The sequence below is a fragment of the Eurypyga helias genome, unplaced genomic scaffold, assembly GCF_000690775.1.
Source record: "Eurypyga helias isolate BGI_N326 unplaced genomic scaffold, ASM69077v1 scaffold8109, whole genome shotgun sequence".
NCBI lineage: Eukaryota > Metazoa > Chordata > Aves > Eurypygiformes > Eurypygidae > Eurypyga > Eurypyga helias.
The window spans coordinates 6,097-23,960 of record NW_010270072.1 but is presented as its reverse complement, the minus strand read 5'-3'; the positions used below and the strand labels follow the sequence as shown (position 1 = coordinate 23,960).

The 17,864-nt window shown below is 38.2% G+C and overlaps 1 protein-coding gene across 1 annotated transcript in view; it reads right to left on the bottom strand.

The window, feature by feature from the left end:
- Positions 1–17,864, bottom strand: part of LOC104514576 (serine/threonine-protein phosphatase 2A 56 kDa regulatory subunit gamma isoform) — a 29,713-nt gene that overhangs the window by 8,314 nt on the left and 3,535 nt on the right. Inside the window, exons 2-7 of the mRNA XM_010158306.1 lie at positions 16,682–16,893; positions 7,964–8,074; positions 7,271–7,363; positions 7,044–7,174; positions 4,346–4,405; positions 1,067–1,175 (exon numbers count right to left, since the gene is read on the bottom strand). Coding sequence (XP_010156608.1) covers positions 1,067–1,175; positions 4,346–4,405; positions 7,044–7,174; positions 7,271–7,363; positions 7,964–8,074; positions 16,682–16,750 — 573 coding nt within the window. The 5' untranslated portion in view covers positions 16,751–16,893. The remainder of the gene's footprint in view (positions 1–1,066; positions 1,176–4,345; positions 4,406–7,043; positions 7,175–7,270; positions 7,364–7,963; positions 8,075–16,681; positions 16,894–17,864) is intronic.

Here is a 17,864-nt window from a genome sequence, read left to right as displayed (position 1 = left end):
CCTGAAGGTTTTGGAAAATTCGTTTGTGAATTAAGAGGAACAGATAAAGAGCAATCCACCTCAGGTAGGTAGAAAAGGTGGTGATCACAGATGTCTGCACTAGCTGAGACTGTAAGAAAGGTCTGACTGGTCACACCCCAACAGGTTATGTCTGTAGCATTAGGAAAAAACTCCAACCACCAACCACCTTTGAAATGAGGGCCACTCTAGCCTACTGCTTCAACAGGAACTGATGTGAGCCCTGACAGGCCAGATTCAAAGCAAATGCCTATAAGCATCTCCAATTGCTCGAGAATTGTCATTATACAAATGGTGCTTAAAAATACAAGTTACTAGTAATTTTATTTGAAGAAATGGTACTTAAAACTTGGAGTACTTGAACTTAAATAGAAAAAGTGGAACTGTCAAATTAAAAAGGCAAAGCTGTGTAACAGCCTCTCACAGAGAAAATTTCAGCATCACAACACCACTGACTGCTTTCTCTAACATTGTATGATTTCCCACTCCTCTAGAATTCTGAATGGAACTCAGCTCAGCACAGAAAAGCTCGTTTAAAAGTGTGATACAACTCAGATGCCCCATTTTGTGTACTTCTAAAAAGTTGTATTGAATTAAGTGATATACTAGTAAATGCCCAATTCCTTTCAAAACATCAACAGTTATAAGAAACTGAATTCAGCTGAAATTCTCCATATAGTTTAGAAAAACCTGTTTATCAATGACATTCATTAAACCCATACTTTTCTGCAATTTTTGTTATGTCTAAACATTACAGACAAGAACAAGATACAAAATTCTGTGTGGATAAATTTCAAGAACTTTCACATTAACCAACTACATGTGTTTCATCTGCAAACATTACAGTGCTTTTAAAAAAGGTACTTATTTATATATACACACACACAGTCCCCTCTTCCCCAGCAAATGAAGCATTATATATTAAGTAATTTCCCCAAGGCCAGTTACCAGGGAAGTGCTGGAGCTAAGAACAGAATCCATGTCGGAATGAGGAGGGTCCCCTGACGGCTTTAGGCAAACTCACTTAACCGAGTCGAACAGAACTTACCTGCGGATGGTAGACACTGAGTGACTTCACTTTGTGCAATGGTAACAAAACCTTTAATAGGAATATTTTGTGCTCTTCTTTTAATGGTAAGGCAAATCCATTAATTATGCTGTCAGGGAAAGAAATTTAAAAATAAGAATCAGTAATTACATGAAGTCTGCACTACTGTACTGCATATACCAAAATCGTCGTTTTCAGGGCCTTTTTTTGGGCGACCTCCTGGAGAACATGATGCAGCAGAAAAATTTACAAATTAAGCATGCAAAAGAGTAGTTAATTTTTGATCCAGTTCTCTAAAGATTACAAATTAATGGAATAATCAAATCAAGTTCTGCCCAAGCCTTTCACAGGTCCTAAAGTCTTCTTCCAAGCAACACATATGACTGTACCTACACTTGATTCCAACTTTCACTATGAACTATTTACTACCAAAGCTTTGAATACATACTTCTCCTAGCTTCTCCGTGGAATTAAAGAATGAACCACAGACTGGGTGTAGAAGAGATCAATCCAGGACAGCAGACAAGTCAAAACATGAATTCCACTAAAATGTTTCTATTTCTGCAAGACCCTAGCATATAACCAAACAGCATCTCACCACAGGACATCCCAGTTACAGGTGAGTGTAGATATGGAGGGAGCTGGGGTTTTTTATCCTAAAGAAGAAGAGGCTGAGGGGAGACCTGATCGCTCTCTACAGCTACCTGAAAGGAGGGTGTAGGGAGGTGGGTGTTGGCCTGTTGCAATTTGGCCTCAAATTGCATCAGGGGAAGTTTAGATTGGATATTAGGAAAAAATTCTTCCCTGAAAGAGTGGTCAGGCACTGGAACAGGCTGCCCAGGGAAGGAGTGGAGTCACCACATCCCTGGAGGTGTTCAAGGAGCAGGTAGACATACATGGCACTTGAGGACATGGTCTAGTGGGTAAGGGAGTGCTGGGCTGATTGTTGGACTGTATGATCTTATAAGTCTTTTCCAACCTCCGTGATTCTGTAATACTGGGTCGATGGCACCTTTACCTAAAAACACAGTAGTAGAACAGTGTTTTGTGTTTTCTCACTTCGCTAGCATTAACCTAAGTTACAACATCCAGAATCCTACTGCCCATTCACTATTTAAAACCCGATTTTATTCATTCCAATGCTTTTCTCTTCACTATCAAGGACAGAAGGCACGCTGGCAAAAGGAACCTGCCAAAATTAAAACAAGAAAACAACCACCACATCACAAATTTCAAAGTTACATACATTTCAGATCTCGGAAATCAAATGATGTCCCATAATTAAAGCTTAATAAGTAGCACTTGCTCATCTTTGCTGCATATGCTTAAAATAATTTTCACCAGTAATGACTGCACAACTATTTTGAGGGTATGAGCCTGAAGTCTCTTAGTGCATAATATCAAAACCCCATTTCTACATTAACATTTCTATGGTGCTCTTGCCACAACTTCCACACTTGACAAACAGACATAAACTTCATTTTAAAAAGTTTCTCCGAGATGTTTTAAGCGTTGTTAACCACAAAGAGGAGCAGAATTGTAGGGCAAGTTTGGCCTCAAATGAGCACTTAGAAATTCTGCAATCCTCTCAAGGTGATTGTAAGAAAAAGCACAACCAAACTGGAAGTTCTAATTAGTTCAGTATTGTACAGCACTTGGCAAAGAATGAAATCCAGTACTTCAGCATGAAATCCAATTCCTCTTTATTTCTGACAAGTCAAAAACCCAGGAACTGAACTAAAACCTGTTACTCCTAAGCAGCTCAACATCAACAGCATGCTGCGGGAAACTCCTTAATGGACTAGAGGAATCACCATACAGAACAGTTACAGCTCGGAAGCCTCTTAGCTGCTAGAAATTTTTATTTGGAAGCCTGAGGGGAAAAAAAAGGCAACGAATTTGTAACACAAAGCTAACCTAACAAAAACAAGAATGAAAGAGCTGGTGACTTAAGTAACACTTTTGAAGATTTAGCTCCATATTCTAGCATTTAAGCTTTACAGAGTCTTCAGTATATCTGGATGATTATTACTTGATTACAGTATGTTGAAGTAATGATGGATATCTAACTCCTTTAATCACTGAACTTTTCATCAAAAAATAAGTAACTCTTCTGGGCAGATATGTAGACCTAGAAAATTCTAAAACATCTTTCCAATTTCAACAGCATCCTGGGCTGCATTAGGAACAGCATCACCAGCAAGTTGAGGGAGGCAATCCTTCATCTCTGCTCAGCCCTCGTGAGACATGTGGAATGCTGGGTCCAGTTCTGGGGTCCCCAGGACAAGAAGTATATGGACATACTAGAGGGAGTCCAGCAAAGTGCCACAAAGATAACAAAGGGACTGGAGCATGTGACATAGAAGGAAAGGCTGAGAAAGCTGTTCAGCCTGGAGAAGAGAAGGCTCAGGGGGATCTTACCCATGTGTACAAATACCTGAAGGGGTGGTGTGAAGAAGAGTGTCAGACTCTTCTCAGTGTACCCAGTGAAAGGGCAAGAGGCAACGGGCACAGATTGACAGAGGAAACTTCATTCAAACATAAGAAAAAAACCCTTTTTATTGTAAGCATGGTCAAACACGGGAACCTGTTGCCCAGAGAGGTTGTGGAGTCTCCATCCTTGGAGACATCCAAAGCCTGAGCAGACAAACCCCTGAACAACCTGCTCTTGCTGATCTGTTGTTTTTAATTGCAAAGATATGGAAAAACCATAAAATAAACCCAACTAAGCTTTAAAAGTGTATTAATACTAATATATGAAAATAAAAGCTTGCACATGGATTATAGAAATCAGTTGATAAACATGACAGTTTTGATAAGCCTATCAGCTTTAAGCTGCAAAATTTTATTTTTCAACTGTTTTCTGATACATCGCTGAAGTTTGCTATATAACGGGATTAACAAAAGGTTTCTGAACTTTCATAACCTGTTCCCTTTTTTTACCAGATATGCATTTAGTAATGTTAGAAGTATTTAATAAATTTCAACTACTTACATATTATTTGTAGTTGCTGTACAACTAATACTAATTAAAGATCATAAGCTAGAAAATAAGACTTAAAAGATTTAAAACATTGTCACATCCCAAAATGTTGCCACAAGGTTAAGTTTTCGCTGTGTTTCTGCAATCTTACGCAACATTTATTCTCTGTTACAGCTTTGCCACATGATACGAGGCTAGTTTAATCTTGTTTCAAAGCAATCTGCAACCCCCAACTTGATTTTTAAAGCCTACTCTGAAGACCAAGCAAGTTTAATTAAACAAAACCTATCACTTACCTTCCCAGTATTTCCAGTAATTCTGCTATGCCGTTGTGATGTTCTGTTTCATAAATAAACCTAAACAAATGAAAAGTTTTACTCACTTACTGCTGCACAGAGATACAGATCTAACAGCAAGATCCCCATCTAACATTACAGGTATCCTTGCTCTCCCAGGTTTTAGTCACTCAACAGAAAGAAAACAGAAAAATATAGTGGAAAAACTGTGGAAACGAAGTCAGTAGCACATCAAGCTGCTTTCAACCTTCACACTTGCTTGTCCTTTTCTCCCACACATAACAAAGCAGCATGCATTTCAGCCTTTTCCAATAATCATATTCAATGCTGTTTTAATAATGCAAAACTGAACACAGCAAACAACACTTTAAATATTAAAATAACAAGAGCATATGGCATAATCAAATGCCATGACTCAACCTTCTAAAGTGCAAGCAAGCACAAGGTGTTCAAACAGTTACTACTTGTGGATCTAAAACGCTCTCCGGCATTAGAGACTTCTGTGCATACAAAAGGCTCTGCAATAAACAGAGGAAGTCCAAGTTTCCTGAATTTTCTTTTGACAGAGCATTGTAATTTAATACGCATTCAATCACCTTTCCACACTTCCTCCCCATCGCCTGAGTGTAAATTTATTGAGATAGTTCTATGAACAACTTCAGTTATTTTGCAAATATGAGACAACACCCATGACAGAGGGGTTGGAACTAGATGATCTTTAAGGTCCCTTCCAACCCAAACCATGCTGTGATTCTATTAAAATAATTCCACTCATTAGAAAATATTATTCTGTTTCAAAATTTGTCATAGACTGACATATTAACACCTCCTTTTAATCCAGAATACTTGATGTGACACTTTAAAGACCCTTTCTGTATAATTCAGGAGAACAATTCCAAGCAAGACTGAAGACAATGAGAAAAAAAGCTTTGGAATTAATTAAGAGGAACATACCAGTTTAATAATTAAATAAAGAAAATCAAAGAAAAATTTACATTGGAAAAAACAACATTAAAGCAGTAACGGGACAGAATTCATGCAATTCTGGTTAGTGACTAAAAGACAAATAAAAGACCACCCATTTTTCTTAGATAAGCACAGTAACAAACTCATGACTTGCAGGAAAAAGTATAAGAAAAGGGAGTATTTTGAGAAATTCTACGTATAGTTTAAGAGCTTATCGCTCACGATCCACTAATTCAAGACAGAAGTTGAAGCAACTTTCCTCCCTGGTGCTCATAGCCAGGAACACTAGTTTACACTTGGATGCAAAATGTTTTAGCTTCTGGCTCCTAAATATTATACAACTAAATGCGGTCTCCTGTTTAATATTTTTTCCCCTCACAACTTGGTAGAGAAAGGTAGTCTCTACGCTGCAAACTATACAATCTCCCATACACACGTTGGGTTGAAAACATGCTTTCATACAAACTACTGCAAAGTTGAGCTAATTACAAGAACATTTCTTAGTTCTGGTGCAAGGCTTTTTAAAGACCTTACTTTCAGGGATAAAGCAAGCGAAGTGCAAGAATTGGCAAATAAAAGCACTGTTCAGAAGTGCATTATAATATGCTGTGATGCTGCTGTACCATCTGGTTCAGATCTTTTACAAAATTATGCATTTTGGATGAATTTAATAAAATCTGTAGATAGGGAAAAATATTTACATCTCTATTTGAAAGATACACCTGTCCTTTTTCCTTCAGACACACTGACTCCTGACACGTCCAGTCAAGAGCAATTGTCTGCAAGACACTGAAGGCCTACTAACTCTTCTAAAGCAGCCCCTCTGTATCTCTTCCAAAGGCTTGCTTGTTACCACAGACAGGGAAGATAAACGCCCCCTACAGCTGGCACTGACGGGTGCCATTCATGAGATGGCACCCACTACATGGCAGCCTTTTGCCATTTTCTTAAAGGGGTAGTTTCATACGTTCATTTTGGGATGAAAACAGCAGTGGTAGATAAAAACAGAAGCATAATGGAAGGAATGTAAGACTAATACACAACGCAGTTATTTTGTAGAAAAGAGAAGCACACCCCAACTAAAAGACTTTTAAAAAGGCACTGTAATCTTGCATTCACACTTGACATAATGGCAGTAAAACCACACTTCTGAAGTTTTTTTGTAATACAGCGGATTCATTTTTCATCTTCACACTTTTTTTGTGTCAGTGATAATACTACAGTTTTTTCTATGGCAATTAAGAAAAATTCCAAACCCACACAAAGCACACCAAAACCAAATCCCAAACAAAACATCTCATGAGCCTTAAATGGTACACCTCAGTTCTGAGGAAAGAAAAGGCAGTAAGTATGTTCCCGCAAGCAACTTCCAGACCTCTCATTCGATTTGAGCCCAACTTCTGCATCATGAAGAACTACATTTTATTAAAGCACCACTGTAACACAGATACTACCACCCAATAAGAAAAAAAAAAAACACCACAGAAAGGCTAACAGATGAAGACACCAAACCACCCACTGATTCACACAAACTCAGATTTCAGCTGCCAAATTTATGCCGTATGCAAGACTACCCCAATTCAAATCTCCCAGACCGGTATTAATTATTGTTAGATGTAGCAATATTGGGTATAAACTTACTAAGAATTAAAAAAATTGCTAGCACTGTTTTGGGAGTATTTTTAGTTGTGTATCTGATCACATGCACCACAACACAAAGATACTGACATACCTATAAAATATATTATTAATTTGTTTCCGGATGTAAGCTCTTAGGCCTAAGAATTTCCCATATATTCTGTGAAGAGTTGTTTTAAGAAAATCTCTTTCACGAGGATCTTCACTGTCAAAGAGCTCTAAAAGCTGCAGAGAAGGAAAAGAAGAGATGCACTTTACTTGAACCTAATGCACTGTAAAATAATTTAGAACTTGAAGTTAAAAATTCTTTTTTTACCTCACCTGTAATACAAACTTCTGATCAATGTATTTCTTAGCTATATTAGGTTGGAAATCTGGAGATTCTAAAAACCTTAAGAAAAATTCATAAACAAGCTGGAAAAAAGCACAATGAAAAATATATTAGTCTTTTAAACAAGGAGCCATTTTATAAGCAGCACATAATTACTAATTAGTTACTCAGAACTGCACTATGCTTTTATTTATACACCACACAGTAAAAGCTTTACTCTTGCTCTCCTGACAAAGTACAAAAACTTAAGGTTTCTTAAACAGCACTGAAATTCTGCTGAGCTCCCTCACTAGATTTTACTCAAACGACACACAGTAATGTGACATTCATCATGCCCAGAACTACGTGTTTTGAAAATTCTCTGTTCTCCATTTGTCACGGTACCTCAGAAAGCTAGAGCCATGCCAGAGTCAGATCAAAGCAGTCACAGTGAGAAACTGAAGCTTATTTAAAATCACAGCAGTTACATCTGCACTGCAAGATACCAGCCTTTAACCTCTAATACTCTAACTGAAATTTTTAAAAAAGATTACCAGTTTAAATTCAAGAAATATTTTAAATATTGCAGAGAAATGTAATTGACTCGAGATTAACACAAACTAAACAATTGGGAGTCAATAAACAATGACTTTAATATCAAAATTGTGTTGTTCGGCTATAACTTCCTCGCTTTCCTTAAATACCTGTAGATGAGGCCACGCAGCTTCTAAGGTTGGTTCATCTTCCTCTGGATCAAATTCTGCTCCCGTCGGATTGGAAGATGGTGGTAATGTTCGAAACATATTAACTGCAAACTGAAATCACATGTGTCTAAGAATTTTGAAACAAGTCAATGATTAAAAAAAGACTTCAAAGATGTTTCTGACTGGGAATTCTTTACATGAACCATTTACATCAACATTTGCAAAAATACAAGCTATATAACCTCGTAGTTTAAACATTAAGAACGTACATTCATTCTTCTATAAAGATTTTTACCTTGGAGAACACTTTTCCATGCAGAACTCTTTAAAGCACAAACCTATTGTCAGGACATGTTTTATGAGGATATTTCTCTGATCTCTTTGCACACACACCGGTTTTATAAGCACAAGCAAATGTATACAAAATGTTTATGCAAATGTTTTTTTATATATTCATTTTACAAGGCCTTGCAACAACCTGTGAAAGTGGAAGTCAGAAGCAGAGATGCAAAACAAAGATTACCTACAACTGTTCTTCTCTGCAAAACATTATCAGTTTCATTTCACACTGCGGGTATACACACAAGGAAACACTTCAAAACCAAATTCTTTTCTCTCTGCCTTAGTGGTTCTTCTCTTAAACCATGTCCATCTACCTGACATCACAGGGGTATTCAGTGGGGAGAAATACAGGTCCTAATCCTTCAATCTTCCACTTCATCTGAATTCTCAACCCCCTTGAAAACCATATAGCATCCTCATGGAAGTGGAGCAGACTACAAAGATGAATTGCTTTTCAACTTGTTGATACATACACAGATAACTTATTTCTGTGCTTCCAAGTGCTTGTCTAGACACATATTCGTACTGTGTATGAACCAAAGTTGCATTCTTCACAAACTCCTTTAACACGAACAGAGTTTCAAAGTCCCTAATAATGACAAAAAACCCAATTCTGTGTCATACGGACAGAAACCTTTTCTATGAGGTCCTGTTCCAGGCAAAACAACGTCACTGTTAAATGCATATAGCTTGATTTTTTAAATTTAATTTAAATTTAAAAAATATTATCAGAAATACTCACACTTCTATCATTTTATACAATGAATATTATCGCAAAGTAACACATATTTCTTGTCTGAAAAAAAAAATCTTGCATGATTTTTGGGATAAATTTAGCATGCATTCTCAAGAGTAACCTTACCTAGAGTGGTGTAAAGATTTAAAAGATTCGCAATATCCTAAATTCTGCACCTAAAATGACAGCTAGCAAAACCAGCTGGCTTCCCTGTGGACAAGAAAGGAACAACTAGCTAGCAATTCAAATGGCTGTTCTCACACCCTGAGGAGTTCATAATTAAAACTTTTCTGAGCCAGTTGGAGGGAACAGGTTTCTGTGCGTGCCAGCAGGAAAGCCAGAAAAAGCCTTTATCTGTATATACAAGACAGCTATAGCTGTCAGTACTGGGAAGAGTAATTCCTCAATTCCCCTTGTAATCCAGAGCATTAGGTAGGGTAGACTTGGTAGGAGACAACCAAATTGCTGAGCAAGTAGAAAAAACATAATCTATTTCGCCACGTAAGCGCACCCAGTAGAGACTTCCGTGTTCTATTTTGTTGCTTACTCATTATCAAGCCAGTACCAAGCAGCCTAAACAGCCTAAACTTATTTTTGTACAGAACCGTAAAATAAATAAATAAATAAATTCAATCAGTATATGGTCCCAAACTGCCTCCACTACTTCAAAACGATCCTTTGAGGCAAAAGTCTCAAGTCTCTCAGCAGCCTGAACAGATTGCCAAAATAAAACCAGTCTTATTTCAGCATAGTGGTGAACTGTCCCAACCCTTCACTGAGTTTATTAGGCTCCATAAAGAAATGATCTTCAAGCCTATTCGTACTTACAACACTGAAGTAAATTCTGCTTTCAAATATACAGATCATTTTGTGCTTTATAAAAATACTAAGATATTTTGAAGTAAATTTCAGTAAGCTTTGCTCACAACAAGAACCGTGGCTATGCTGAATACCTCCTGCACAAAACTGATTTGATAAATCAGCTGCATCCGGCTACATGAAGCTTCAGCATAAGGCATACATATACTCCAGCCCAAATAACGTACCACAAGACCTGCTAAGAGTTAACTTACACATTGTTATTGATATTCTATTGCTGTAACAGATTGGAGGTGTATTTTTGCAAGTATTCAGGGAAAAATCTGAGAATATATTTCCTAAGTTTGGCAAATTAAGAAACAACAGGGCAGAGAAGCAGATTTGCCAGGAAACAGAAAATTCTTTGCAAAAGGTTACATCATCAGGAACAGCAGAAACATTTACAGAGCCTTTTCAAGAAACTCAGTACTTGGCTCAGCAAACATGCCAGAACAAGGCATCTTCAGGACCAGCTGGGGGGAAAAAAAAAAAGATTACTCCACTGGAACTTGCACTGAACTGAATGTCTTACTTGAGGATGCAAAAGAACATTTCATTTATTTCATCAGCTGAAAGGTTCCTACACTGTATAATACAGCTCAATTTAAGGAAAAAGCTGTAAACGTCACAAGTTTGAGTTTACATGTAAGGCAGCTATTCAGAATGCAAGATTTACTCCACTATCACATTTAAAAATCTATTTGTTAAGCCACAACATTATTATGTTCAAATTCCATCGCAGATAATAATCGCATGTGCCATACACACACTTTTATTCTTTTCTCAGGTTTTACTGAGCTTTTTTTTTGGTTGGTGTTTTTTTTTGTTTGTTTGTTTGTTTTTAAACAGCAAAGCTTTCTTACTGATCATTTGAAGATTATTCAAAATCTCTGAAAGATTAAACTCAGTTTAAAGATGGCACTCTGCAAAGGAATGCATTCCATCCATCTTTGGTGGGACTCTGGGAAAAGCAACAAGAATGCCGCGTTTCCCTCTTCACATTCTGACTTCTCATTAACACCTCCATTCACAGTTTCAAATAACGCTGTGAATTACCTATTAACTGGCAGGGCTAAGGAGCATAGGTACGAGCTGTCCTGCCATCTCACAGCTGACAGATGGCAGAGCAGACAGTGGGAGGCAGTATCAAACTACATCAGCTAGATCTGCAAGACTTAGATCATACTCCCATTAAGGAACAGTCATCTTGATGCTCTTACATTTCTTCAGAATATTCCTTCATTTCAGCAACTGAGATGTAGGTGTGATACAGACCGAGACTGCTGTATCAGTCATTACTATTTCAAAGAATTAAAGGTAAAATATCTTTTTGTTCCCCTTCTTAAAGGCATGGACATCAAGCAACTAATAACCTTCAACATTTGTTTAAAGAAAACACAGTGAAAATTTACAGTAATCAATGATACTCAAAGTAAACAAACCCAGGAAGACTAGACCTGAAATATAAAACAAGGTTGTTAATCAAATGGAAATATAATTAGCCTTTCCTAGATGAGAAAGTCTCAGGCTCTCACTATAAAGAAGAAACGCTGAGTCATGTAAAGTGTTAGGTACAATGTTTTGGTTTTTTTTGTTTATCGGGGGTTAGGGTTTTTTCCCCCCTTTTTGAGAATATCAAACATAAAGAATTAAAACCCAAACCCAGAATAATTCGTCCCATGAGCGCTAGAACCAATGAAGTCTGATTTGATCTGTTTTGTGTTATACATATCCCTTACCAACAGAACACGAAACTGCCCAAATCAAGGTGCAGCATCTCTCAGTGAAGGCACAAACCTGAAACTCTCTTGTCTATTAAGCCACTGAAATTTAGGAAAATTTACAAGGAATTAATATCAGCAAGACCTTTACCTTTCTGTCAAACACCTGATCCCTAACCTCTTAGCCTTTTGACCAAACAGACAAGACACAAGCTGCAAAGCTTAATTTCCTCTAAGGCAAATTTCCCACACAAGTATTAAGTAAACACAGCATAACTTAAAACACATCCCCTCCCCAGCTTCCCGCCTCCAAAAACACGACCCACAAGCCCCATGCCAATTTATGAAATTTGAGTCTTCACAAAAACTGGGCTAGTGTGCCAAAATTTTCTGTGTTGCTAGCACTGACTGCTTGCTTTTCCTTTTTTGTTCTCCCATCCTCCTAAGTTATGTCCTTTGCAATCTGTATCTTTTACTGCTTCACAGGTATGTTTGCTGTAATGGCAATTAAGGACCCTGTGCATAATTTTCTGGTGGCCCATTCTGCTTGAAAATACTCTCACGTGTTATAAGAGTAAAAGCATTCTCCTCCCTTCTGCTGAGCAGCCTGAGTGAAGCCTGACATGCTCTGAATGACAAGCTATACAATCCAAAAGTCTGCATCTTCTACATTTCTGTGAATAATGCCATCCTAATACCTACACAGAGCCACAAGTAGTGCACTTCCATTCACTGCAACATCTCTTACTCTACACCAAAGATCGGGGGAGGGGGAAACCCAAAAAACTACCTGCAAATAAATCACACCTGCAAAACTCCAAAACTGAACACACCCGTCAACCTCTCATGGGTATAACAAGTATGTAATTTGATTTCCATAATGCATGAAAAATTGCAGTAGAAACTGCTTCAGTTGCTGAGTAAAATTAGATGTGTTGCCATATATTATCAATTTTGAAAAGCAGTATTAGGCTATGTGCTTCACAAAAACATTAATCTACCATCCACAAGTACTTCATCATCACCACTAAGGAAATTATTCTGGAAGCTACAGAAATAAGGAATCCATATTTACACATGCTTGTGATCAACTCCTTTCTGAGAACACTACAACCCTGGACCTCCATACCGTCAACCGCCTTAGCCACCTCTCAGCTCTCCCCAGTACCCTCTGGCTGGCGAGCTGGGGAAGCGAATACTTGTACCGATGTTCACCTCCACAGACTCCCTTAAAACAGGTACAACCCAGATACTGCCCATCCTTCCCTGAGGTAGAAAACAGCATTAATTTGCATCTATAGTCTGCAAAGCTAGCAATCCTCAACAAGTTCTACAGAACACATACCCTATGTGTCTGTGCTTCTGACTAACTAGTGCTCAACAGAACACACACTCACAGAATGGTTTGGGTTGTGGGAGAAACGCATGGAGGCCAATGACTTCGGCTCAGGCAGGATCTCAGGGAGGCAGCATTTTATCTGTGATTGCAATGGTGGGCAATCCCCCCTCTCCCAGCAAGAGGGAGAGAGAGCAGCTCAACAGCAACAGAATACATCTTAAATACCCTAGTTCCCAACACATTCAGCCCCCCTTCCCTGTTTCCTCATTGGCCGAGTACTCCAGGTTCACAGCCCACCCCACGTGGGTTTCTATACTTTTGTACAACTTCTAAATTGTTTTTTAATGAAAATACGTTAACACTTTGCTATGTCTTTGCTCTGTCTTATTCTGCAATTCTTTATCTTATTCTCAACCTGTTATTTCTTAATGTTTTTATTCTGCTAGGATGGTGATTTTTTTTTTTTTTTTTGACCTTGCCAACTAGCCCTTGCTCAGGATGGTTAAGAAAAAACCAGCTCATGCAAACATATGATAAAACGGAGAACTAGGTAGGACCCATCTGCAGAAACACAAAAAGTTAGCTTCTTACAGTAGGAAGGGACCTTAAAGACCACCCAGTTCCAACCCCCCTGCCATGAGCAGGGACACCTTCCACTAGACCAGGTTGCTCAAAGCCTCATCCAGCCTGGCCTTGAACACTTCCAGGGATGGGGCATCCACAGCTTCTCTGGGCAACCTGTTCCAGTGCCTCACCACCCTCTCCGGGAAGAATTTCTTCCTGATATCTAATCTAAACCTCCCCACTTTCAATTTAAACCCATTCCCCCTTGTCCTGTCACTACAGGTCCTTGTAAAAAGGCCCCCCCAGCTTCCTTGTAGCCCCTTCAGGTACTGGAAGGGGCTATAAGGTCTCCCCGGAGCCTTCTCTTCTCCAGGCTGAACAAGCCCAATTCTCTCAGCCTGTCCTCATAGGAGAGAAACATGCTCATAAAGCCCCATTTTCTTCAAAAGCCAAGCTAAAAAGAAAAAGGCATATATTCTTTTCTAACAAACAATCTGTAACAGACATTTTTGATGAAAAAACAACTAAACTTATAATTTAGAAGATTTATTCCGACACTTGACTACATCTTGTAGTTTTAAGAAGAGGTTAAGTTCCTGCTCTGAGGCTAATCAATCCAACCTTACTCTATTGTAGCTGAGAAATGGAATTTGTTATACAGACATTTAATAAAAACATTTCCTTTCTCATCACATCTTTGCTTAGTAATGTAAAAAAAATTTGAAGGACATGTCAGCTGGGTCTTTGAGGAAGAAAGGGAAGAAACACTTGCATCCACTCTGGAGAATAACATTAAATCAATTTTAGAAATTAATTTCTCTCATATCTTTTGCAAAGGAGACTTACGCTTAATAGTAAATAGTTGAACCAAGCCACTAAATATACAGCTTAAAGACAAGACCTAACTATAAATTAGCCTGAGACACTTGAAGCAAAAAGGCTGAGAGTGGGGTAGAAGACATGGCACGAGCATTAGAATTACAATTTGTGAAATTCATTATCTTAAGTGTTTGGCCTAAGTAATATGTTAACAAAACCAAACAAAATTAGACACACATACATACACAGGTATATCTATATATACTCATATATACATGAGTAAGCCCCAAACTGTGCAGAAAACAGTAAAGTCCTAATTCCTATGCCAACTACCAACTCCACAAACTTTCCAAACCAAGAACCACTCTCAAATCTGACTACTTCTTGATCACACTCATAATTTTACTGAAAACACTATTCCTTATTAATATAATCCAGTGGCAGTAGCCGCATACAACTTATCAGTGTCTCTCTGAAGTCTTAAAGTACACAAAGACACCAGATTTATTTTTCCTTAAAATCCACACAACCAACTCAAATCTACTGTTACAACTCAGCAGAAGTACACCTCGATCTACACATCCGTACCTAAAAGAAGCTGATACTACTATTGCAAGAGGAATACAATTGTTTCAGATCAGATGATCAAAACGAAATTGTTCCATAAAAGCAGCCTAAAAAAAAAAGCTATCTGAATTGAACCTAAAAATACTTGTCAGGTGCCTTCACTATCACAGTGCTGTATGAGTCCCACCCAAGAAAACCCTGCGCCCTTTAGAACCTTGCACAAAGTATTTTAAATTCACTGAAAGCATTGTCAGATGCTGTGTGCTCCCAGCAAAACACTGGCAATTAAGATAGCCACCAAATCCAAGCTGACCAAGTGCAGACTTTATTACCCCTAGTTGCATCTGAAAGTGAAGAAACTACGACTTTTCAGCCAAATGGATTCTGGTCATAACTGATGGATAACGTAGACACATAAGGCAAAAGTTATGGAATTATGGGTAGTTAAGACCTCTTACACAGAGCAAACACTGTCATAAATATTCGAGAACTCATCAGAAGCTCCGTTTTACCTAAATGAGGTCTCAGCAAGTTTATTCTCTTTCATAACTCCCCTTCCATCAGTCAAGTATTCCAAAACAAGCAACCAATTAGCAGAAACAGATACAAGTAAGCTATCAAGACATGGGAAAAGCCATGATCCCACATCTCCTCATTAACCATCCTCAATGCTCTGTGTGAGTGTCTGACATCGAGTTACAGATAATCCTCACACACTCAGAAGTTCCCATGAAAATTACTTCTGTACCAGTAAACACTTATGGCTGATTTAGATAACAATCAACCTTCAGAATAAGCAACATCTTTCATACTATAAATCCTTAGAATCTTTGAAGAAGCTTCACATTTATGCTAACGATGCACTGTTCTCTCATCTCCCTGAAAATTCACCGCAAGCTACAAAGTCTTGCGAAAAGCCATCATGTCACACAAGAGTTTCTCGTAGGCTTAGTAGTCAGAAATCTAAAGACGCTTTCTGTTCTCAGTGTATTGCAGACAACAGCTACAGACCTCAGCCCAGCTGACACTCCAAGCAACTGGTGTCTGCTCACCACAATCAGAACTGAGCTTCATGGCCTTCTCTGGGGTGGGCTTAAGCACAACAGAAAACCAAACCAGGTATAGCTACTAGGATTCGGATAGTGCGAAGGGAGAAAGCGCAGGCGTGAACTGCTCACACTGCTTGTTCCAGCACAACCCTCATCTGCCATCCTGTGTACTAAATGAAGTCTGACCCTCATTCTCGCCTCTGAATACACAGTAAAATAAATTGCTATTACTGAATGGGATTTGCATAGATTAGGTGTCAAGACTGCAGAGGTGATTTAGTCTTCTATTATGTTCTAATAGTATTATTTTCTTATTTCTAATATTCTTTAATTTTAATTTTCCCCCCCTTTTTTTTTTTAAACAACGAGATGTATTTAAGTTTCCTCTGTATTTTTATAAACACCTATTCCCAGAAAGATTTGTGGGGAAAAGTGCAACCTTTTATTTTTTTCTTCCTTCTTTAAATACAAGACTTTTTACCAACTTAAACTGCAATTTATTTCTGCTTCACATACATGTCTAGTTTCTAACTCACAAAAGAGGAATCAACACTGGCAATGGGATTTAACAGCACTGTTCTATTACCATTTTGCAGATACACATACACAGTTATCTTTTTTGAAGATTTCAGTAAGATTTCTTAAGATAAATTGATACAGCTGAAAAAGCAACCATGAATTTAAGAAAAAATTCAAAGTAACGCTCACTGTTAAATCACTTACCATATGTACTACTTCAGGGTAAATAGGCTCTGTAATCACATTGCGATTGTGTGTGATATATTCTACCATTTCACTTAAAGCTGCTCGTTTTACTTCCTTCCACTTTAGGTCACTTAGTGGATCAGAAACAAAGTCAAAAAGTACACAACATTGCCGTAACTTCTGGATAAAAAGCTTTTCTTGATCAGCAGGAGGAACATCTGAAAAGTGAAAAGAGTTGGTTATAAATTATATTGTAGTAGACTTCACTCTTCTCCCCATTTTTACTTCCCAAGACAGAGGCACAGCAGTGTTTAAGACTACAAGCAAACTTTCTGAATCTTCTACCAACTATCAGGAATATAATGGTCCAGAGTATGAATCCCAGTGAAATACACTGTACATAACAGGATGATTTAACAAAAACTGCAACACTGATGTATTTGTGCCTTTGGCAGAAATAGATACTGCATGGAAAAACTACCTCAAGGAATTCCCCAAACAGCTCAATAAAGAATATAATGCCACATTTGCAGAAACACTCTATTTTTAATATTAGAGATAAATGTGTGGATCTTCAGTTTGAGCATCAGATTTAAGCCAAAGCCGCTTTTTAATCCTGAGCTGTCACCTCAAAGTCCGTTTTTATATCAAGTGACGCCTACGACAGAACAGGCTGCAATAACCACATATACACACAGAACAACTACTCTGGATTTTTTTAAACTTCATTAATACGAGAAACACATAAAGAAACTTAGAGGTTTTAATGATTTGGTCAATTTGTAACAGTTTGTTTCACATGTACAAGAATTAAGACTTACATTATCAATTTATTTAAGCACTTGCAGGAGTCTGATCAACTGAGACCAGCACTGCAAAATCAAACACCACTGGCCTTCTAGACAAAAAAACCCCAATCATCAAGATGAAGGCCAAGTGCAAGGTCCTGCACCTGGGTTGGGGCAATCCCAAATACAAGTACAGGCTGGGTGGAGAATGGATAAAGAGCAGCCCTGAGGAGAAGGACTTGGGTTGTTGGTTGATGAGAACCTCAGTATGAGCCAGCAATTGCACTTGCAGCCCAGAAATCCACCCCTGTCCTGGGCTGTATCAAAAGAGGCGTGATCAGCCTGGGGACAGGCTGAGAGAGTTGGGCTTGTTCAGCCTGGAGAAGAGAAGGCTCCGGGGAGACCTTATTGCA